Here is a 25,366-nt window from a genome sequence, read left to right on the forward strand (position 1 = left end):
AGAGAGAGACAGAGCATGAACGGGGGAGGGGCAGAGAGAGAGGGAGACACAGAATCGGAAACAGGCTCCAGGCTCTGAGCCATCAGCCCAGAGCCTGACGCGGGGCTCGAACTCACAGACCGCGAGATCGTGACCTGGCTGAAGTCGGACGCTTAACCGACTACGCCACCCAGGCACCCCTTGAATATGTTTTAAATATGTGCTTTAAAAAATCATTTGGATTTCCCAACAGATGCGAAGTGGAGTGTGAGAAAATCAGAGTGGTCAAGGATAACTTCAGGGCATTTGGGCTGATCAACTGAAGTATAGACTTGCCATCAGCTAAGAGAGGAAGATTGGTTCATTTGGGGAAAGGTTGAGTTTGAGATGTCTTTTCCCTTCCCAATGAAGATATTGAGTACCTCAAATTCACAGTCTATGGTTTTCAGTTCATTTCTTTAAAAGGGAATCAAAAATGAGAGAAAACTGTGAAACAGCCTGACTATAGAAACCCTGTAGCTTTATTTTTCAAGCCTTAGGCCTCACTTTCACACAATCTGACAATAACTAATCTTGATTATCCAACCTAAATATTTCAACTTACTTCCTCAGAAACAACTCTCTAAGGACACTCAAATGTTGTAAGTATATACAACATTTAATTAAAAATAATTACAGTCATCCACATAAATAGAATGAATGGATTTGGGAACAACTATGACTGACCCCTGGTGAGCAACAACTCACAGATGTGAGCCTAAGTGCACATGCAGCGTAGGGCACAGTATTTACAGCGTGGGTATTCCCAGGCCAGTAAGTTTACAGCAAGACTGGAGCATTTCAATTAATCCAGTCAATTAGCTATCGTCACTTGAAAGAGTTTCTATTATGCTATAAAATTGCTCTAAAAAGAGATTGTACCATATTACTCTCCAGCTAACAGTGCTGAGAGTGACTGTTTCTCTAAACTGTCATCAACTCTTGGTGTTATTAAACTTTTGAATCCTTGACTGGGTTAGAAACATCTCATTTTTAAATGTGCATGTCTTTAATTGTGGATGAAGTTGGGCATTGTTCATATGCTCACTGGATATTTATATTTGATGACTTTGTACGAATTACATCAGGATATAATTGAGTCTATTGCATTTGGTATATGGGCAATTTAGGATCAGTTCATTTTTACAAAGTTTATTTTCATGGTTGGTGTCTTAAGTATTACTGACTTTAACAGTAACTCGATTGTCATTTTCTCTTCTTTGCTTTTTTTTTTTTTAATTTTAGGAATTATTTGGAACTTGTTGCAAACTCCATTCAAGACTGGATCATAAAAGAAGAAGCTATATATCAGGAAGCTAAAATGGCTGAGGAAATCACTAGGACGAAGGCCGAGCTGGAATTGAAATATTCTGCTACTACCAAAATCACTTCTAACAAAATGTATTCTGTTAAAAAACCTAAAAGTAAGTCACTGGTTGAACTTACACGTAAAGTCCCAAGACATTCTTCCATTTGATAATTTAATCAAGACTGAATATTTCAGTATTAAAACAAGTTGCCTACAAATTTCTGTGACTCTTTGCTTTCTCTAAAAAATAGAACAGCTGAGTTCTAAATATGATCAATTTGGTGATGGGATAATGGGATATTTGTCTTATATTGATGCCACCTCCTGCCAGATCTGGAAGATTCGATCTGTCCTGCAGATTAAATGTGATGTTAGGGAAATGCCAGATGTCTTCATTTTGGTAGGGTTGATAGTTTCAGCTATCTAAGATTTGTTGACAATATAAGAGGCAAATTCGGAGTCAGTATGTTTCCATTAGAATACTTATAGATTCCAAAAGTGAGATTAAAACAAGACATTTCTTGGAAGAGCAATCAGAAGAATCTCAAGACTAATTGGGAGTAGGAATCTAGAAATAAAGGGAAAATGGATTCTTGAGGATTTGTGACAGGCACTTAACAAGGGGTGGAGTCAATACATACATTTATTTTTGTTGTTAATTTCCATGGCTTTGATGCTGTTGGGGAATGGAGAAGAGAGTGAAAAAAAGAGGAAGGATACTTGATAAAGGAGTAAAACAATGAGGTAACCTGTGTGGTAAATAAGGATATCTCACTAGGGAATGGTTTCCATGTTAATAATATTCATTATTTCTGATAGCATAAGTTGAGAATGGTTTCTCATAAAGAAGCAAAGCTATATATTTTCCAAAGATTTTGCAACTTCTGTCAATTACCAAAAGAATTTGTGTTTGACTTAATTCTAATGAATCAGTCACCATCCACTCAAATGGTTATATAATTCATCCATCAGTTTGGCCTTTCTCCTGACGGGGGCACAGAAGGACAGCACTAAGTATCTGGGATGATGGATGGGACTATATAAAGAGAGGTAGGGCTACCCTCTCACAATAGTGTCTAGGGCCACACTTGCCTATGACCAGGAAAAATTGCCTTTTCTTTATTCTGCTTCTGAACAGAACCAAAAGTTTAATTACTATCTAGATGCTGTTAAATCCAGAATACGGTTAGTTGGAGATTGAAATACACTTGGTAGGTATTGCATTCAGTTTGAGACCTCTTAAGCGAGGAAAGTTGTAAATCTTCCAAACAGAAGGACTATTATAGCAAGAGGAGGGCTTCAATGTGGAAGAAAAAGTTAGATTTGTTCTGTGTGGTCTTAAGCTAGGATTAATTAGGTTAAAGCTCTATGGATAGAGAGTCTACTTCAGTAAAAGCTTCAAGGTCTCAACACAGAATGGAATGCATTCTCCACGGTCGTTGAGTTCCTCATCCTTGGAGGAGCTTAGTCCCACTTCAGACACCCACTCTGGAGACAGCGAGAAGGAGTCAGGAATGAATAAATGGAGAGTTGAACTTGATAGCCTTTGAGATCCCCTACAGTTCAGACATTTGGTCCTTCAATGAACCTTTGTCGTAGAGAGTCACTAAGAAGTTTAATTTTCTCTGGCTTTAGGTAACAAAGGAATGAGCAAAGGAGAGATAGCGGATCAAGAAAAAGAAAAAGAAAAAGAGAAGGAAAAGATTCCTTTTATTTTAGAAGGCTCTCTCAAGGTAATTCAAGGAAAGACAGATGACACTGAATATTTACAAATTCAAATTTATTGTGTGATAGAGAGTTTGTGTGGTGGAACAAAAGTGATCTTTTTTGTTAACCTCTCAGAAATAATTGAATCTGCAATGAAAGAGCAGTCTCCCCACCAAGCTGTCTCCTCCTCTAGATGATAAACTTTGAAGGAATTCTGTATCATTCATTTTTATAAAACCCAAATCCAATGTGGTTCCTTGTTCATATCGTCTCTGTTTCTGCTGCAGGTGTTTGTTTCTTGTTTCCAATTTTTAATGACAAAATTAATGTATGCTTTTATAAGAGGTCAAAATTACTCTGGGTCTCCAAACCCCTGAAAATAAGAAATATTAACAACTTGATATGCTCTATACTTATACATTCATGCATACACAAACATAAAGAGGGTTTTCATTTGTTTGGTTTTGATTTAGATTTGGTTTTTTTTTTTTACTCTTCCACATACTATTTTTTTTATAGCAAAGTATCATGAATATTACTTCCAGATAATATCTACAGATCTAACTTATTTTCAAAGAAATGTTGTTAGTTTAAATTTGGATATATGTAAAGTATTAATTTCCTTATTAATAAGCACCACTTATTTTTCTATTTATACAGAAATATTTTACTTTTATGTAGTCAGATCAACCATTTTTGGCTAAAATTTAAGACACAATACCACATTTTGGCAAAGGTGTGAAGCACAGTGAATTCTCATACACTGGTGGTTGACATGTAAGTGGGCACTTCCGCTTTGGAAAACTGGGCATAGCTACTAATGTCAAGCAAACGATTTTCTTTTCACCTAACAGTTCCACTCCTAAGGATATGCCTAACAGAAATGCATGGATGTGCACACCCAGACACATGGACAGAGTTGTTCTTGCAGCATTATTTTTAATTCTCCCAAACTAGAAACCATTCAAATATACATCAGTGGAATGCCTAGCGTGGTTTAGTCCTATGATGAAATGTTATACAGCTCTGGGAATGCATGACCTATAGCTACACACAGAAATACAAATGAATCTCGGGGCACCTGGGTGGCTCAGTCAGTTAAGCGTTCAGCTTAGGTCGTGATCTCACGTTTGTAACTTCGAGCCCCACGTCGGGCTCTGTGCTGACCGCTCAGAGCCTGGAGCCTGCTTTGGATTCCGTGTCTCCCTCTCTCTCTGTCCTTCCTCCGCTCACACTGTCTCTGTCTCTCAAAAAAATGAATAAGTGTTTTTAAAAATTTTAAATAATAATAATTACAGTAGCTTTTTTGTAAGCTCACATACTGGGTAGGCAAGAGCTGACTTCCACACCCCCATTAGTATCCAATAAACCACAAAACAATGTAGGTTAATATTGGTGAGCCTCCCTAGCTTCGTGGTCTTAATGGTAAACATCATTACATGGCAAATCTTTGAGTTTATTATTAGTTGCTGCTTTACTTTATTAAAATTTAAAAATGTATGTTGGTTTTTCTTCTTTATTGATATATTGAAGTATGGAGACTTATTTAACAACAGGAATAATCTTTGCATTTTTAAAGCAAACTCCTCTTTAGCATTTCCTAAAGTTTAGTCCTCATCCCACAAAGACATGTGTTATGAATGCCTAGGGGTCTCCGGGGAGAAGAGACTTAAAAATACAGATGCCTTCATTCCATCTTAATTACATCTTTGTGAGTCGAATCTAGGAATTTTAATTTTGTATAATCTCCTAGAACCATCTTTATGCACATTATAGATTAAGAATGATAGCACTATTTTTTCATGGCGTGTTATTATTTTAATAAATAACTGGGTTTGATCTGATGGTATTTTATCTAGAATTTTTGTGGCCATGATGAATGAATTAGTATATAGACTTTGCGTTGTTATTAACAAGCATCACTATTAGTGTTAGTTTGGCTTTTCAAATAAATTAAGGAAGTTGGCAAGGTTGCTGTATCACGTGGAAAAAAGTCACTGGAGTTTCTATTTACTAGCAATAACCAATTAGAAAATGTAACCGAAAACAAGTATCATTCACAAGAAGAACAAAAACTATAAGGTGCCAAAAAGAATAATAAAAGATAAGCAAAGTCTTTATGGAGAAAATTACCACATATTATTGAGGACATTTAACACTTAATTAAGTGGGAATATATACCATAGTCATGGATGAGAAGATTCAACTTAGGAAATGAAATATACTATAAAATCAATGCTATTCTTATCAAGATCCCAACAGAGTTTTCATGAACCTTAGAAAACCAATTCTGAAATTAATAAAGAAAAATAAAGGGATGGGGCGCCTGGGTGGCGCAGTCGGTTAAGCGTCCGACTTCAGCCAGGTCACGATCTCGCGGTCTGTGAGTTCGAGCCCCGCGTCAGGCTCTGGGCTGATGGCTCGGAGCCTGGAGCCTGTTTCCGATTCTGTGTCTCCTTCTCTCTCTGCCCCTCCCCCGTTCATGCTCTGTCTCTCTCTGTCCCAAAAAAATAAAATAAAAAACGTTGAAAAAAAAAAAAAAAGAAAAATAAAGGGATAAGATCTTTCTTTCAGGTAGCATTTAACTGTCAGCTTACATCTCTTTATTTTCACCTTGCTGTGTGTTTATATTTTAAGCATATCTCTTGTACAGAGGAACTATAAACTAGATTAAAAAAAATCCATATCTGGATGATCTCTCTTTTAACAGGAGAGTTGAATCCTTTTATATCCTGCCTTTTCTATGATCCTTTTTTCCACCTTTCTTACTTTCTTTTATGTTGAATTTATTTTGTCTTTTCATTCTCAATCAGTTAATGATGGCAACACTAATTTGAACCCTAAGTGAAATGTTGTCCTCCCCCAAAAAACAATTCTATTTTTCTTATTAGTAGACTTATATTACAAAAGAAATTTGTATTCAATGACTTGTTAAAATATTTGCAAAAATTACTTTTCTCGCTTGCTACATAAGTACCTACATAATGTCCTCAACTTTGCCTCTAGACCCAAAAGGCCTAAAATATTAACTATCTGGCCCTTGACAGAAGTTTAAAATGTATGCACTCTATTTCTACTAGTGGTTGCTCTAGAAATTCAACTTGTATATGTAATTTAATGAAGTCTAAACTTCATAAAATATCTTTACTTTCTTCCAGAACAATACAAGGACCTATTAATATTATTTAAAATTTGCTTTCCCTCTCCCAACTTATATTTTAAGTTTTATTTTATCTTTTCTTATTCCCACAAACTGAACATTCTTATTGTCATTGTTTTACGTAGTCAGTGTTATTTAGCTTATCATTTGTTTGTCAAGCATTTCTTCTCACATTTCATATTTTGGAAGTATTTCCTTTAAAACTTCTTTTAGTGGAGGTTTGTAAAACCCTCAGTTTTTACTTACCTAAAAATTGGCTTTTTTTTACCCTTATTCATTAAATACAGTTTTCATTTGTAAAATTCTCAGTTTTGTAAGAAGATATATATATCTTCTTAGTACTCTCAAGATATTGTTCCACATTTTCCTGGGTTGATGTTGTAGTTGTTAATAAATTGTTGATCTAATTTGTCATTTCTTTATAAACAGTTTACCTTTTCTTTTTAAAAAAAATTTTTTTAAATGTTTATTTATTCTTGAGAAATAGAGACAGCATGAGCAGGGGAGGGGCAGAGAGAGAGGGAGACACAGAATCCAAAGCAGGCTCTAGGCTCTGAGCCTGATGCGGGGCTGGAACTCACGGACTGTGAGATCATGACCTGAGCCAAAATGGGGCACTTAACCAACTGAGCCACTCAGGCGCCCCCAACAGTTTACCTTTTCTCTCCAGGTGCTTTGAAAATACTCAGTGGTGTCCTGGAAAATGTTTAGGAATAGCTCTCTCAGGGAAAAAAAAAATAATATGTTTATTCTAAATTTTACTGATAACATAGTGCGTAGAGCACACAAGGTACAAATTATAGAACAGACTACTTTTTGTTGTAAATTCCAGTTAGCCAGTTGATTCTCACAGAATACTTTCACAGATTTTTACTAAGCTCTTAGTCAACCTATGATTAAACTGACAAACAATATGAATGTTGATTGATGTTTTCATTGATGTGAACAAGTAAAACAAAAATGAACAACAGAGGAATAGGTCTCACTCATTCATCAATGACATGAGCAACTTCTTTGCTGAATCAGATAATAATTTTTATTTATTTATTTATTTACTTTTTAGTATGTTCACAGCTTCAGTTTATTTCAGTGAAAGGATACACATTAAAATCAGCAAAGATTTTGAAAGTTCCAGCTACAAGCTTCCTTTGTTTTCTTCCAGTGGAATTGTGTAGACAGTGCTTATCTCTCCCAGTAACAGTGTGTGACTACATGCATGGAGTATTGACATATAAGAAGCTCACCCAAACCTTGGTGTCCAGGGCTTTGTTGGGAGTCCGTTACACAGACATGACTGAGGGACCACACAGTTGCACTGTGTCTAGCCTCTCCAGAGGTCACGCTGATAGCACATGGCTCAAAGACCCCACTATAAATTACATTATAAATTGCACTATCTGTTGTAGTCCAAGACCCCCAAGTAAACAAAGACACTCATCAGACAGGATGCTCTAAGGCCTTCGAGGTAACCTCCCATAAGCTGGGCAAGAGTCTAACATTTCTTTGGGCAGGGTTAATTCTTTACTGCACAGGTCAAACCCTAATTCTTGGCCCAGGCTTTCTTAGAGCAAAATAATCATATTTGGTACAACAATAGTATCAGTATGAATATGCCTAACACTTCAATGATCCAGTATGGAGTAGGGATAGAAGTAAAGAAGCAACTAAGCCATCCCGTAAAGTATTACATACATTTTCACATTTCTGTAATACTTTGATTATTTGTTCCCCCTTTAATTCAGTATTATTTGTACCTTAGGATAATGTTGTATAGACTATTTGGCACAGAAATTAGCTGATAGTTAGTAAAATCCATTTCTTCCTCAGGCTAGTCATTTTTCCGTTAATATTACATCTGAAGGAAGATTTGTCTATCTCCTAGTACATTTAATCATCAATATCAGTATTATGACTTATTTACATACGGTAATTGACTATACCAATGCCAGAGTTACACCATATTGCAGTATGGTTACGGTAAAATTCAGTTACAGAAAAAAAAAAAACCCTGGAATTTCAGTGGTTTTTGGTATGCCTTCCTAACAAGAATCAGTTCATGAACAGATATTATGGACAGGTGTCATTACAATTGGCCATGACTCATTTATTTACAAGTCAGTTGGGGATGAAGCTATACGCTCTGCCTCATTTTACAGACTTGTAGTGAAACTGGATTCTGTTGTGTGCTGTTATATAGCAGGGCTTGCTTTCCATCTAAAAGGACACAGGTGGTATCCAAAACAGTTACTTTCCTTGTTATTTGTACTACCAGATATCTTATTCCAATCTATTCCTGGGGCAAGGGCCATCAGCGCTCCAGTTACAAGTACTCCAGAGAATTTCCGTATCTGGAGACCCATAAAGTTCCCATAGGCATGCCCCACCGAGCAGCTACAATGGAGGGTCATTGCCCATGAGCACTTCAGGTTTCATCTGTATTAAAATAGTAAAAAAGGTGCTGTTGGATCAGGATACAAACACTTTCCCAACATGGGGTCCGAGCATGATCCAGGATTATTGTTTTACCTTCCCAACTCTATTAGCCTCCTGAGGCTGCCGTAATAAAATGCCACAAACAGGGAAGCTTCCAGGCAACAGAAATTTATTGTCTCACAATTCTGGAGGCTAGAAATCTGGAAGCAAGGTGGTGGCAGGGTAATCCTCTCTCTGTAGGCTCTGGGGGAGGATCCTTTCTTGACCCTTCCTAGCTCCTTGTGTTTGGCAGCAAGCCTTGGTGTTCCTCACTTGGTAGATGCATCACTTTTTAGATACTAGAAGAATATTTCCTCAGTTTATTGTACTACTAGTTACAATGTAACAACTCCAAACAGAACACTTTTAAATTTAATCTACATTATTAACATTTTCACCATCACTTTCATGACTTTGGATAACCAACAGTCAGTTGGTCCGTGCTTTGTAGCATTTGCTGTTATGTGTAGTGTAAATACTCCCATCAGGCCATCAATATGACGTCACTGAATGCAGCACTAGAAGCATTATGCAGTCGCACACCATTACATTGTACGCATATTATATCTATGATACAGATATAATTGATATAAATAACATCAAAAACATAGATAATAGGGAAATGTAACAAAACAATTAAGAAGGCGCTAAGTTTTTGCTTCAGATTCTATGGCTCCCTCTTTTTCGGCCATACCCCGCTCATGCTCTGTCTCTCTCTCTCTCTCTCAAAAATAAACATTAAAAAAAAAAAAAAGAAGAAGGTGGTAAGTTTTGACTATTTAATGTCTTTGTTTTTAATATGTTATTTGAGCGTGCATTCGTATAATTTAATTTTAAATAATGGCTGTAGTTAACAACCAGCTTGCAAAATTCCTGAAAATTTACCAATAAACTCTGTCCAGTCAACATGAGGTAGATCCAGCACACGACCGTTACTGCCTGCTTTTAACTCTTTGGCCTTCCTGACTGTTAGGATTTGTGTCTTTCATCAACTCTGGAAATGACTCAACCATTACCTATTTAAATACTGTACTGCTTTTCTAAAGGTCTATTCCATTTCTAAGAGGGCTTTCAAACTCATCTTATTTTTAATGCCTATTAAAAATGTCTTATTTCTTATTTATACTTTTGATCCTTTCTTCTCTTGAGGCAAATTAAAGACTAAGCAGATTAAAATACTTATTTTATATCCTCTATTTGATAATTCCAATACCTTCAGTCTTTGCAGATATGTTCTCATAGTTTGTTTCTTCTCCAGATTCTTGCTTTTGGCTTACTTCCTCACGTTTTGTGATTTTCATTTGTGAGCTCATATCTACCCACAGTCTTTTTAGAATACATTTTTAAGGCAATGTACATTTTGGCATGCTGTGAAGATAGACTTGTGGTTAGTTCTTAGGGAAGACTCCTCCCACCCCACCTCACCTTTCACGCAGGGCCAAGGAAGCAAGCTAGAATTCATGATTTTCCTATATGGGGAAAGATAAGTTTTTAGTTCACCCAACAAAGGTGTCATTTTTAAAAATACCTGCTCTATTCATAGGTCTGACTCCCATGTTATTGCTCTAGTCCCTGTAGCCCATCAAAACTCCAGTTCTAGGCCTCCAGGGATGGGCAGATAGCCATCGGAAACTTCTCTCCTCAGTTCTCCTGTTCCTTACTGGATTAGTGCTTTCTCATACCTCTCAATTTGCTGCCAGCCCTGCTATGCACTATGATGATTTTATATTTTACCTATCACTTTTGAAATATTTTGTGCCAGGAATGTTTCTTTGAACATCTGGTCTGCCATATTGCTGATTAACCATGTTTACGATCTAAATTGGGGATTCAGCTCATGTGGAAAAGTATAGGAAGCAGGGAGACCAGCTAAGAGGCTGTTGTAATAGTTCGGGCTAAAGATAAGAAGACCTGCGTTAAAGAAAATTGCAGCAGCAGGTGAGAGAAGCAGCTGAGTAAAGGGTAACATCTGAAGAGCTTTGGCAGGGTGTAGTACCAGGAAGTTGGGTGAGAGAAGAGAAGCAAAGCTAAATGCAGGGTCTCCAGGTCAGGATATTAACTTGTTAGAGATACCACTTACAAAAAGCATTTGAAATACTCTCCCAAATGAACCTGAGTGGGATCTAATGTGTTTCAAAATCCCATTAATTTTTTTAAATGTGTTCACAGGCATGGAAAGAAGAACAAGATCGATTAGCAGAAGAAGAGCGCTTAAAGGAAGAAAAAAAAGCAGAAAAGAAGAGTAAGGAAACCGGTAGAAAGAAAGGCAAGGAAAAGGTAGAGAAAGAAGACAGTAAGCTTGTGAAGAGAAAATCTTTTTTGAAGGAGAAACCTAAAGAAGACCAGCTGAAGATCCCAGAAATAACAGAGGAGCCCCCCCAGCATCCAGAACCTGGGGTTGTTTATCCGGTAAAATCGATGTTGTAAGAAGCCTCTTGGGGTCCTTATTCATTGTTTTGGGAGAAACACAGCTTCTGTGGAAACACAAGTTTCCCAGTCTTCACTGACCCCACCGAAGGCCTTGGAGTTTCTTCTAGCAAAGATGATCTCAGACCCTACTCCACCCTCTAATGCCTAGGATGTTCTTTGTAGCCAGTCACCAAGATAGGAACACCCTGAGGCCAGTTTTCCATGAGTGCCCTGAAGCCAGGTTACTCAGGGCAGGAGAATGGAGATTTGACACAAAAACATTCATTTAGGTTAGTGTAAATAAGCAACTATGAAAGATCACAGTGAGCACAGAGGTTGGCTGTGTTTGTCTCCATGACAGGACCTGCTGAGTAGACACCCACGTTTTTTGCTCGTATGCTTTGGTAAAACCTCTCCCTCAAGCAGTCTTATGAGGAAAACCTAATGGGAAAGAGATGGACAGAAAAGAAATGAAACAGCCCTTGTCCTTTCTAGCAGCTACTCTAAGCCAGTTCTCGGATGTTAGCATGCATCACCAATCACTGGGGGCTCTATTAGCAACATTTAGTAAAACATGCCTTTACCATAGGACTTCGTAAAATGTAGTGTGTCAAAAAATAAAGAATAAAGTGTCAATGGTCCTCAAGATATCAGTTCACTTTGAACAGAAAATTAACAGCCAACAGAAGAGAAATTGATTTCTCCTCCCACTGCTTTTCAGTAGTACAGTCATTTGATTTGCACTAGGGTATCCGGGCGCTCCAGTGAACAGATTTTAAAATCTTGGGCCCCCTTTAATTCTGCCTGTCACTGTAAGACCACAGGAGGTGCTAAAGATAATATGGACACGAGCCTCTGAGTCTGCAGAGTGACAGGCATTCATTTAGCAGAAATTGAGCTTATGGCGACTGGAACTGGCTCACATCGATGAGCTGATTCTTGTCAATTGCAGCTCCACACTCAAAGCATGATTTTTCCCTTGTAGTTTTGTGGATACAATATGGGAGAGATACCCATCCAAATCTCCGGAACAAATTCTTACCTGTATCCTTCAGATGGAGGGCAGATTGAAGTAGAGAAGACAACATTTGAAAAAGGTACATTTTGAAGGCAGCTGGTTAATAGCCTGGAAGATAGTAAACCCTTTCAGGTGGTCTCGGGGCCTTGAACCATGAGTGTGATAGGTGAGGGTGGTGATGTGGCCACTGCAGTTTCTTATGCGCCACATTCAGGATTTCCAGACTTCACACTCTTCTGTTACAATCGCCTGCAGGGCACGGGCCAGCTGAGAGGTTAGCTGGGACGCTCTGTGAAGAAAATTCCAGTGGTGAAAGTCCTAACGTATTTCTCTATGATCGGGAAATATTGTAACAGTAACCACAACAAGCAAAGAGTTAATTAGTAGTATTAATTACAACACGTAGTGACATCTCAGAAACCAAGCACATACTGTGAGTTTACAGCAAATTTCTGGGTTGGTTTCTGGAGCACAGAGTTTGGGGGCCTGCCGCCGAGGTCAGTTATTTGAGCTACAGAGAAGTTGCTTCTGGATTCAGAAGCCTGTGAGTGGGAGAGGAATCTGGCAGATGCACTGCAGAGGACCTAATCTGGAAACTGCATGAAGAAAATGCATATTTCTTCCCCGGGAACCTATCACAGACATCTTTGAAGGCTTATCTTTTCACTGCCCCTTAAAGATCTCTCAGGTGGAGTGGAGCTAGCTGGTTGTCTCTGAGAGATGTGAGGAGGTCCGGGAAGACCCTGTGTAATGTCCACAAGGTTATGCCCCCCGGGAGGGGGCAACACGGGCTCCTCCTATTCCCACACTCCACCTGATGCCAGCCTACCCTCTTCTCCCTCCTCTCCTTCTCCCCTCCCTACCTCCCTCTCTCTCAGTCCCTCTCTCTTTCCTTCTCTCTTGTCATCTAATAACAAGGCATTTAATGAGGAAATTATTGCAACCGTTAGATGCTGTTCCCTGTGTGAAATCATGGCTCAGGCAGAAGCATTATTAGATAGTAAGTAACTGCCACATCAAATAAAAGATCACATCAATAATTTTTAAAATCAAAAAGCCTGAAAGTTATTCAAATTATTTAAACAGTGCCTGGTGGTACAACTTACATCAAATGTCAGGCCATTTTATTATATAAGGTTTGTTTACTGGAGGGGCGCCTGGGTGGCGCAGTCGGTTAAGCGTCCGACTTCAGCCAGGTCATGATCTCACGGTCCGGGAGTTCGAGCCCCGCGTCAGGCTCTGGGCTGATGGCTCAGAGCCTGGAGCCTGTTTCCGATTCTGTGTCTCCCTCTCTCTGTGACCCTCCCCCGTTCATGCTCTGTCTCTCTCTGTCCCAAAAATAAATAAACGTTGAAAAAAAAAAATTTAAAAAAAAAAAAGGTTTGTTTACTGGAAACATGGCAGGGGTTGTTATTAATATATAGGTACACATTTTTATATTATCATGTGTTTTAGCATTTGATATTTTGAATATCATCCTTGGGGACAGGGTACAATTAGTAGTCATTAAAAATGGAGCTTAGAATCACATAACTGAGAAAACTACTGGACTCAAGTTGTGTGCTGTTATGTTCTATTTTCAACATCTATTCCTTGCTCTCATCGAGATTTGAATATGCATACTTTTATTAGTTTCAAGTGGGTCACAGTAAATACGGTAATTTTATCCTAATCCTATCAGTTTTGGGAGATGGTCGCCCTCTCAACATTGAAAAGAATATGCTGAATTTTAAAAAGAAGAAGAAAGCTGAGAAAGGGGACCAAAAATGAGTCAGAACACTAGAAGAGAAAATGGGCCATTAGGAAAATGCTTATTTGTTGCTATCAACAATAATAACTGCTATAACTAATTGATGTAATTCTTTGTAAATTGTAAAACCCTTTCACATCAACTGACTCATGTGATTAATCACAAAATTGAGTGTAGGTAGCCTCAGCCAATGTATTTTCTCTTCTGTAATTTGATGAGAAAGTCTGCAAACAGGGGCGCCTGGGGGGCTCGGTTGGTTAAGTGTCCGACTTCAGCTCGGGTCATGATCTCTTGGTTCATGAGTTTGAGTCCTGCATCAGGCTCTGTGCTGACAGCTCGGAGCCCAGGGCCAGCTTGGGATTCTGTGTCTCCCTCTCTCTCTGCCCCTCCCTTGCTTGCACTCTGTGTCTCTCTCCTTCAAAATAAATTGACATTAAAAAAAATGTTTATTTTAAAAAAAAGAAGAAGAAGAAACTCTGCCAACATCTCCCTGATCCACCTGCCATTCATTTCTGGGATTCCACCCTCACTCTCTTCCTTTAGGCATCTTTTTGTAAACTAGTGATATCCGTAGGTGTTTCCACTCCCTGGAGTACATTCTATGCTGCCTTATGTACATGTCTTGTCAAGCGCCCTAATGGGGTATGACCAGCAAGCCCACCTTCTATCCCCTGATTTTCCCCAGGGCCAACTTTTATCAAAGCGACTGTGAAAAAGGACAAGCACACTTTTATAATTCATTTAAAAGACCCTAAGAAAATTGTGAAAAAGGAAAAAAAAGAAGAGGATAGTTCTTTGGAAGATGAGAAAGAAGAAAGAGAGGAAGAGCAAAAGCTTGACACAGGCAAGCGGCTGCCCCTTTGCGTGAGTGGAGGTTAGTCCTTGCGTGAGTGGAGGTTGGTCTTTGCCTGAGTGGAGGTTGGTCCTTGCATGAGTGGAGGTTAGTCTTTGCCTGAGTGGAGGTTGGTCCTTGCATGAGTGGAGGTTAGTCTTTGCCTGAGTGGAGGTTGGTCCTTGCGTGAGTGGAGGTTAGTCCTTGTGTGAGTGGAGGTTGGTCTTTGCCTGAGTGGAGGTTGGTCCTTGTGTGAGTGGAGGTTAGTCCTTGCGTGAGTGGAGGTTGGTCTTTGCCTGAGTGGAGGTTGGTCCTTGCGTGAGTGGAGGTTAGTCCTTGCGTGAGTGGAGGTTGGTCTTTGCCTGAGTGGAGGTTGGTCCTTGTGTGAGTGGAGGTTAGTCCTTGCGTGAGTGGAGGTTGGTCTTTGCCTGAGTGGAGGTTGGTTCTTGCGTGAGTGGAGGTTAGTCCTTGAGTGAGTGGAGGTTAGCCTTCCAGCAGTGCGTCAGACCCATGCATCTGACAGCAACACACATGCATCTCTACCACTTAGTGTAATTTTTCCAGATAGTAAGGCAAGCGCTTTGCCATTTTGCTTATGTACATTTTCCCTGAGGTAATGTGTACATACCCCGCACACACAGCCCATGGATAGTGGGCTACTCACTTGGTTTTTACCCCATCTGGATGCCCAGCTCTTGAGTCCAGTTGTCACACAGAGTCTATATAGGTGGCTGCCTTTAAGTAGCAACATTGAGTGTGCAATGTCCATCCTTGTCTGAATCTTTTACACAACTTGTACCAAGTGCAATCTCTAGGACTTGGGTTCTCATGAATTCATTTCTCCTAAAGTTTTAGCTTTTCTCCAATATTCACTACAAATGATGGGGTTTCCTTCTGTGCTCTATCACTGAGTTTTCCCCATGGTATCACATTTTTTAGGTTACAAGGACAAGAGAGAAATCCTGTATTTAGTCTTGAGCGTCTCTACCTCTGGTAGTTGGGAGTTCCAGGTAGACGTCCTGTGATTATACACCATGAAACTTCCTGATAACACTATTTAACATCTCCAGGCAGCACCACCTGGGAAGACTAAATGCTTCCTGCCCAATGTGACATGGATTATACCTGCAAAAGGGAAGAGTCAATTAATCAAACGTTTTGAACTCAAGTTACTGATAAAATACATAACTAAATCTTACCAGCAGATTCAGTTATGATCACAGTGTTCTCCAAACTCAAAAACACAATGCTTGACAAGTTTGAATGTACCCAAGAACTTAAAACATAAAATTTTTAGTTACTTTTCTTCATTTTGCCTGATATAAGAATATGTGGCTTATTATTTTTTAAAAATTATGAAATTTGAATATTTAAAGAAAATAACAGTTGCCCATAATTCTGTCACCACAGCGGTAACCGCTATCGTAGTGTATTTCTTACTTTACGATCAGGAACATTTTCTTACTCATTAAATATTCTTCGAAAACAAAGTTTTCTAATTATTTCATAGTGATTTATTGGTATATACATATATATCAATAATTTACTTAACCATATCCGTGTTTTGGGGTGCCTGGGTGGCTCCGTTAGTTGGGCGGCTGACTTCAGCTCAGGTCATTATCTCACAGTTCATGGGTTCAAGCCCCGTGTCAGGCTCTGTGCCGACAGCTCAGAGCCTGGAGCCTGCTTCGGATTCTGTGTCTCCCTCTCTCTCTCTGCCCCTCCCCCACTCCTGCTCCGTCTCTCTCTCTTAAAATTAAATAAACATTAAGAAAAATCATATCTATGTTTTTATATACACGATTTCCACTTTGCACTGATTTTGCTTATATTTCTTTTTAATAAAATGGAAATGCCCTTGATTTGATTTTGTCTTTTAGAAGAATCAGATGCAGAGAATAAAGCTGTCAGCAAGTTTGGATCTTTTTCGGCCACCTTAGAAAATGGCATCTGCCTCTCAATAAGTTACTATGGACCAAGTGGCATGACACCAGGTAAAATAAACACAACAGCAAGATTAAGTGTCCCATGACCAACGGTACCTGTCCATCCTCAACCTGCTCACTTGTTGATAAACACGTTCTGATTTAATGCCCCTCTTTTCCTGAAAGGTGGGAATATACGTGTGAGTGTGTATATATACATGTGTATTTACATATATGTACATGTATAATCTTTCATACATAGAAAAAAAACAGTGCTTTGACATTTGAAAAAGAACTTATATGTAATTTTAAACATAGTCACATATACATATAAAATTTTATAGATAGATAGATAAATAATTTCAGTTATCTTTGTTAACTAGCCCAGGAAAATAAGTCCGTTAGTTGGTGCCAAAAAAAAGCATGATTTCTCAAGGAATCCTCTTGGTTTTCCACATAATAATATTTTTACGAATCCTGTGATTGTGGAATCTCAATGTACTTCAGAACTTAACAGCCTTAAAGGAGCCATTCACTGGACATCTTGAAGGATTTCTTTACCCCACTTTTAATGAACAAATTCTCCAACTGGAAGCTATTTCCTTACAAACCACAAAATAATATGTCACTTAACCAAGAACCAACTAGGAAATCTTGTGGGTTCCCACGCGTGTTACAAGGATCTAAACACACAGATTTCATTAAAAAGAAAAAACTTTACAAAATCAAAAGATAATCCCTATGCTATATAGCCTTAACACTATGTGTAGTTTTATCTGTCTTGCTATCTAGCTCTTTTTATGCAGAGACAATATTCCATTGGATCGTTATAATCTTTTTCTTACCTTGTACAAAATATTGTAGCACTCTAGTGAGTCAGAGAGCCCATTAAATTTGTTAGTATTTTTGCTTTATTTGGGGTTTTATCTTTTGATTTTGTATTTGGTTTGTTTCTGAGCCAGCACTTGAAGTCATTCTGTGCCTAACAAATTATGTATTAGATTCATTATCATACACAGTCACTAAAAAATTCTATCCATTCTTATCATGATTTCAGATTAAGACATTTACACTCTACAATCAACTCTACTGCTGCTGTTTCTTAAGTGATTTCCCTATTTTTTATTTAATCCTTAAGTTATTGTGCAAGTATTCCATTTAAAACAAATGTTCCTAATTTCAAGTTATAAGTACTGCATTTGAAATTGTTTCCAGTGTGAAACAAGTGGAAAGGCATCCCAACGCTCATGGATTAGAAGAGCAAATACTGTTCAAAAGTCTATACTATAGACACTATAGTGAAATAAGTCAGGCAGAGAAAGACAAATACCATATGATTTCACTCATATGTGGAATTTGAGAAACAAAACAAACGAGCAAAGGGAAAAGAGAGAGAGACAAATCAAGAGACAGACTTTTATTTTTAAGAAATAGACTCTTAGTTATAGAGAGCAATTAGGGATTAAGGAGTACACTTGTCATGATGAGCATAGGATGACGTACAGAATTGTTGAATCGCTATATTGTACACCTGAAACCAATATAACAAAGCATGTTAACTAACGAATTAAAATCCAAACTTAAAAGTAATGTTTTACTTTTCGTGTAATAAAAATATTGAAGGCATGAGTCTTTACAAAAAATATAAACTCCTTACGTATGCACATAATAGTAATGTTTAAGAACTTTTATCTGCTAATAACTAAACAAATTTCCAGTCCAGTTATCCCCCCTTAATTGGGTATATACAGCTTTCCAGAGCTTATTCATCTTGCTTAACTGAAACTTTTTACCCATTGAGTAATAACTCCCCATTTCCTTCTCCCTGAGCCCCTGGCACCGCCATTTTACACTTTGATTCTATTATTTTGACTATTTTAGATAACTCATGTAAATGGAATCGTACAGTATTTGTCTTTCTGCGACTGGATTATTTCACTAAGCATAATTTCCTCAAGGCTCCATCAGTGTTGTTGCATATTGCAGAATTCCCTTCCTTTTTAAGACTGAATAGTATTCTGTGATATGTATATGGCACCTTTTATTTATCCATTCGTCTGTTGATAGACATCTGGGTTGTTTCCACCTACCCGATTCTTTTTGTGACTTTTAGTTCCTTGAGTGCTTTCTCTTATCTCTGGCCATTTGCTCATGCTTTCCCTCTTGCTCGGACCACTTTCTCCTGCTGCATGTACCGCCACTTAATGACAGTTAAGCTTCCTACCATCCTTCAGGTCTCAGCTTACAGATTGCTTGCTCTGAGAAAGACTTCACAGATCAAGTGGCAGTAGCATGTGAACTGGGTCTTTGGAAGTGAGTGGGAATTGCCTAAGCAAAGAATCAAAGGAAAAGGGAATTCTAATTACTAAGAACAGTGTGTACAAAATCTCAGTAACATAAAAGCACGACTTGTTTATGGAAAGGCAAACTGTGTAGTATAGTCAAAGTATAAGTTGTATAGAGGCATTTTGTGTTTGATTCCCTTTTGTGTTCCCATGGACCACTGTACCTCCTCTATCATGGACGTAACACATGCCATTGTACCTGAGGGTTTTTTCATTTGTCTACCCATTACAGTGTAAATTCCCTGTAGCCTCGTTCGTCATTGGTTACCCAATTCCTAGTTCATGATAGTAGGTACTCAATAAATATTTACTGAATGAGTAAGTGGATGGGGATGAGAGAGAGGAGTTTCCAACTGCCTATAACTGGACATCATTCACTTGTTTATATACTGTACTTCCTATGGGTCAGGGATCTTGCTGGCACTGAGCCATGATGACGAATAAAACCATAGCATATCTACTCAAAAAAACTCATTGTCTAATGGGGAGAGAAAACATAAATAGAGAAATAACTGCAGAAGTGCTAGAAATTATATATAAACAGAGTTCCAGGGGCAGCTAGAAAATACTTCAGAGAGAAAACACAGCATCTGAGGTGGTACTTTAGAGACGAATGGGAACTATCCAGACAAAGCAACAAGGAAAGGCAATTCTAGATAGTAAGAACCATTTGTATAAATGTACAATTGTGTAAAAGCATGCCATCTTTACAGAAAGGTGAAAAGTTGAGTGTGGCTGGAGTGGAGGAAAATGAGTCCTGTATGCCCTATAAGATCAGTGAGTGTCAGAGGTGTTTAAGTAAGGGAAGGGAAGTGACATGATTGGATTTCATATTAGGAATATAATTTTAGTGATAGTTTGAAGAATACACTGAAATGGTGGTATTGGAGGTGTCATACCAGTTAGGAGCCTGCTACAGAAAATCAAGAGATCAGTGAGACTACAAGCAAAGGGAGGACTAGATAGGAGAGGCATGATTCAAGAGAAATTTCTGATGGCTTGGTGACTGGTTATATAGGGTCAGCCAAAAAGAGAAAATGCAAATGGCCTCACTGTCTAACTTGGGAAATGAGGTGCTTGATTGGTCATTAAATGAGATTTGAGTACATAGACTTTCCTGTCCTAGGATAAGAGAGAATCACTGAGTTTGAAACGTCTCCAGTACGACAACCGGGGGAGATGTCTAAAGGCAGTTGCACATACAAATCTGATGCTCAGAAAGAAAGGTCATGCCTTGAGATGTAAATTTTGGACTCATCAGTATGTAGATGATAGTTGGACCTCCAGTAGTATATGAGATATTCAGGTCTATTGTATGTAATAAAGGTGCTCAGTCCTGGCTGTGTATCACAATCACATGTGATTTTTCACAGGTGTAAATACCTGTGCCTCATCCATAGAGAGTCTGATTCAGAGGGTCAAGGGGGTGGGAGAGTGCTGAGCTTTTTTTTTTTTTTGGTAATTCAGTGAGTAATTATTATGAGTAGCCAGAGTTAAAACACATCCTTTGTGTAAGCATAAGGGAAGAATCCTTGAAATTTAACAACAGTTAAGGATTCACGAGACAGGAAGAACGAGTAAAGAGACAGAAAGAAATTGCCCAAAGAAGGAAGAGGAGATTCAGGTGGGAGTATTACTCTGGAACCCAGAGGAGAATAGAACTCAAGATGCAAATTATGCTCAGAAGATTCCAACATAATTCCTTCAGAGATCAGCTCTCCTTTGACAATTCTGACAATCCATTGCTATATTAAGCATAAAATCAATCTTCTATGACTTCTTTTTATCATCCCAACTAAACAAACCAATTTCTTTTCTGAATTTCCTTATCTGTATCCCTCATTTTCCTATTTAATATGTCCTTGTATTGAAGCTATTTGAGTATAAACCTTATTTAGACTATTTTGGCTTCATAAGGTCTTTTATACATTTTGTTATTATTACCCACTGGTCCAAATATTTTGCATATAAGAGCCTGTCAATAAATATTTCTCAAATATACAGTTATTGCCCTATAATTAGGAGTTCATAATATAGACGGGAAGGCAAGAACATGTGAAATAATGGCATCAAATATGTCAAAGTATTCAGTACCTGAGATTTTTTTAACTATAATTCTGATTCTTTTCAGGCCTTATATATTATTTTATTTTATTGGTTTTTATTTTATTTTTTTTCAATATGAAATTTATTGTCAAATTGGTTTCCATACAACACCCAGTGCTCATCCCAAAAGGTGCCCTCCTCAATACCCATCACCCACCCTCCCCTCCCTCCCATCCCCCATTAACCCTCAGTTTATTCTCAGTTTTTAAGAGTCTCTTATGGTTTGGCTCTCTCCCTCTCTGTTTTTTTTTTCTTCCCCTCCCCCATGGTCTTCTGGCAAGTTTCTCAGGATCCACATAAGAGTGAAAACATATGGTATCTGTCTTTCTCTGTGTGACTTATTTCACTTAGCATAACACTCTCCAGTTCCATCCACGTTGCTACAAAAGGCCATATTTCATTCTTCCTCATTGCCAAGTAGTATTCCATTGTGTATATAAACCACAATTTCTTTATCCATTCATCAGTTGATGGGCATTTGGGCTCTTTCCATAATTTGGCTATTGTTGAAAGTGCTGCTATACACATTGGGGTACAAGTGCCCCTATGCATCAGCACTCCTATATCCCTTGGGTAAATTCCTAGCAGTGCTATTCCTGGGTCATAGGGTAGATCTATTTTTAATTTTTTGAGGAACCTCCACACTGTTTTCCAGAGTGGCTGAACCAGTTTGCATTCCCACCAACAGTGCAAGAGGGTTCCCATTTCTCCACATCCTCTCCAGCATCTATAGTCTCCTGATTTGTTCATTTTAGCCACTCTGACTGGTGTGAGGTGGTATCTCAGTGTGGTTTTGATTTGTATTTCCCTGATGAGGAGCGACGTGGAGCATCTTTTCATGTGCCTGTTGGCCATCTGGATGTCTTCTTTAGAGAAGTGTCTATTCATGCTTTTTGCCCATTTCTTCACTGGATTATTTGTTTTTTGGGTATGGAGTTTGGTGAGCTCTTTATAGATTTTGTATACTAGCCCTTTGTCTGATATGTCATTTGCAAATATCTTTTCCCATTCCATTGGTTGCCTTTTAGTTTTGTTGATTGTTTCCTTTGCAGTGCAGAAGCTTTTTATCTTCATGAGGTCCCAACAGTTCATTTTTGTTTTTAATTCCCTTTTGTTTTGGGGATGTGTCAAGTAAGAAATTGCTGCGGCTGAATTCAGAGAGGTTTCTTCCTGCTTTCTCCTCTAGGGTTTTGATGGTTTCCTGTCTCACATTCAGGTCCTTTATCCATTTTGAGTTTATTTTTGTGAATGGTGTGAGAAAGTGGTCTAGTTTCATCCTTCTGCATGTTGCTGTCCAGTTCTCCCAGCACAATTGGTTACAGAGACTTTTATCCATCGGATATTCTTTCCTGCTTTGTCAAAGATTAGTTGGCCATACTTTTGTGGGTCTAATTCTGGGGTTTCTATTCTATTCCATTCCATTGGTCTATGTGTCTGTTTTTGTGCCAATACCATGCTGTCTTGATGATTACAGCTTTGTAGTAGAGGCTAAAGTCTGGGATTGTGATGCCTCCCACTTTGGTCTTCTTCAAAATCACTTTGGCTATTCGGGGTCTTTTGTGGTTCCATACACATTTTAGGATTGCTTGTTCTGGCTTTGAGAAGAATGCCGGTGCAATTTTTATTGGGATTGCATTGAATGTGTAGATAGCTTTGGGTAGTATTCACATTTTAACAATATTTATTCTTCCAGTCCATGAGCACAGAATGTTTTTCCATTTCTTTATATCTTCTTCAATGTCCTTCATAAGCTTTCTATACTTTTCAGCATACAGATCTTTTACATCTTTGGTCAGGTTTATTCCTAAGTATTTTATGCTTCTCGGTGCAATTGTGAATGGGATCAGTTTCTTTTTTTGTCTTTCTGTTGCTTCATTATTAGTGTATAAGAATGAAACTGATTTCTGTACATTGATTTTGTATCCTGCAACTTTCCTGAATTCATGTATCAGTTCTAGCAGACTTTTGGTGGAGTCTGTCAGGTTTTCCATGTATAATATCATGTCATCTGCAAAAAGTGAGAGCTTGACTTCATCTTTGCCAATTTTGATGCCTTTGATTTGCTTTTGTTGTCTGATTGCTGGTGCTAGCACTTCCAACACTATGTGAAACAACAGTGGTGAGAGTGGACATCCCTGTCGTGTTCCTGATCTCAGGGGGAAAGCTCTCAGTTTTTCCCCATTGAGGATGATATTAGCTGTGGGCTTTTCATAAATAGCTTTTATGATGTTTAAGTATGTTCCTTCTATCCCGACTTTCTCGAGGGTTTTTATTAAGAAAGGATGCTGAATTTTGTCAAATGCTTTTTCTGCATCGATTGACAGGATCATATGGTTCTTTTCTTTTCTTTTATTAATGTGCTGTATCACATTGATTGATTTGCGAATGTTGAACCCGCCCTGCATCCCAGGAATGAATCCCACTTGATCATGGTGAATAATTATTTTTATACGCTGCTGAATTCTATTTGCTAGTATCTTATTGAAAATTTTTGCATCCATATTCATCAGGGATATTGGCCTGTAGTTCTCTTTTTTTGCTGGGTCTCTGTCTGGTTTAGGAATCAAAGTAATAGTGGCTTCATAGAATGAGTCTGGAAGTTTTCCTTCCCTTTCTGTTTTTTGGAACAGCTTGAGAAGGATAGGTATTATCTCTGCTTTAAATATCTGGTAGAATTCCCCAGGGAAGCCATCTGGTCCTGGACTCTTATTTGTTGGCAGATTTTTGGTAACTGATTCAATTTCTTCACTGGTTATGAGTCTGTTCAAGTTTTCTATTTCTTCCTGTTTTAGTTTTGGAAGGGTGTGGGTGCTTAGGACTTTGTCCATTTCTTCCAGGTTATCCAGTTTGTTGGCATATAATTTTTCATAATATTCCCTGATAATTGCTTGTATTTCTGAAGGATTGGTTGTAATAATTTCCATTTTCATTCATGATTTTATCTATTTGGGTCATCTCCCTTTTCTTTTTGAGGAGCCTGGCTAGAGGTTTATCAATTTCGTTTCTTTTTTCAAAAAACCAACTCTTGGTTTCATGGATCTGCTCTACAGTTTTTTTAGATTCTACATTGTTTATTTTTGCTCTGATCTTTATTATTTCTCTTCTTCTGCTGGGTTTAGGCTGCCTTTGCTGTTCTGCTTCTATTTCCTTTAGGTGTGCTGTTAGGTTTTGTATTTGGGATTTTTCTTGTTTCTTGAGATAGGCCTGGATTGCAGTGTATTTTCTTCTCAGGACTGCCTTCGCTGCATCCCAAAGCGTTTGGATTGTTGTATTTTCATTTTCGTTTGTTTCCATATATTTTTAAATTTCTTCTGTAATTGTCTGGTTGACCCACTCATTCTTTAGTAGGGTGTTCTTTAACCTCCATGCTTTTGGAGGTTTTCCAGACTTTTTCCTGTGGTTGATTTCAAGCTTCATAGCATTGTGGTCTGAAAGTGTGCATGGTATGATCTCAATTCTTGTATACTTATGAAGGGCTGTTTTGTGACCCAGTATGTGATCTATCTTGGAGAATGTTCCATGTGCACTCGAGAAGAAAGTATATTCTGTTGCTTTGGGATGCAGAGTTCTAAATATATCTGTCAAGTCCATCTGATCCAATGTATCATTCAGGGCCCTTGTTTCTTTATTGATCCTGTGTCTAGATGATCTACCCATTGTTGTAAGTAGAGTATTAAAGTCCCCTGAAATTACCACATTCTTATCAGTAAGGTTGCTTATGTTTGTAATTGCTTTATATATTTGGGGGCTCCTGTATTCGGCGCATAGACATTTATAATTGTTAGCTCTTCCTGATGGATAGACCCTGTAATGATTATATAATGCCCCTCTTCATCTCTTGTTACAGCCTTTAATTTAAAGTCTAGTTTGTCTGATATAAGTATGGCTACTCCAGGTTTCTTTTGACTTCAGTAGCATGATAGTTCTCCATCCCCTCACTTTCAATCTGAAGGTGTCCTCAGGTCTAAAATGAGTCTCTTGTAGACAGCAAATAGATGGGTCTTGATTTTTTTACCCATTCTGATACCCTATGTCTTTTGGTTGGAGCATTTAGTCCATTTACATTCAGTGTTATTATAGAAAGATATAGGTTTAGAGTCATTGTGATGTCTGTAGGTTTCATGCTTGCAGTGATGTCTCTGGTACTTTGTCTCACAGAATCCCCCTTAGTATCTCTTGTAGGGCTGGTTTAGTGGTGATGAATTTCTTCAGTTTTTGTGTGTTTGGGAAAACCTTTATCTCTCCTTCTATTCTGAATTACAGACTTGTTGGATAAAGAATTCTCAGCTACATATTTTTTCTGTTCGTCACATTG

The 25,366-nt window shown here is 38.2% G+C and overlaps 1 protein-coding gene across 1 annotated transcript in view; it reads left to right on the forward strand.

The window, feature by feature from the left end:
- The window catches only part of SPAG17 (sperm associated antigen 17), a 215,282-nt gene that overhangs the window by 119,932 nt on the left and 69,984 nt on the right, over positions 1 to 25,366 (forward strand). Inside the window, exons 19-24 of the mRNA XM_047085237.1 lie at positions 1,264 to 1,442; positions 2,963 to 3,060; positions 10,836 to 11,075; positions 12,061 to 12,172; positions 14,529 to 14,687; positions 16,556 to 16,669. Of these exons, the coding sequence (XP_046941193.1) occupies positions 1,264 to 1,442; positions 2,963 to 3,060; positions 10,836 to 11,075; positions 12,061 to 12,172; positions 14,529 to 14,687; positions 16,556 to 16,669 (902 nt within the window). The remainder of the gene's footprint in view (positions 1 to 1,263; positions 1,443 to 2,962; positions 3,061 to 10,835; positions 11,076 to 12,060; positions 12,173 to 14,528; positions 14,688 to 16,555; positions 16,670 to 25,366) is intronic.

Source organism: Lynx rufus, unplaced genomic scaffold (assembly GCF_022079265.1).
Source record: "Lynx rufus isolate CCGP_SWC_20201006 ecotype Redwood Valley unplaced genomic scaffold, mLynRuf1.p SCAF_2, whole genome shotgun sequence".
In the NCBI taxonomy this organism is placed as follows: domain Eukaryota; kingdom Metazoa; phylum Chordata; class Mammalia; order Carnivora; family Felidae; genus Lynx; species Lynx rufus.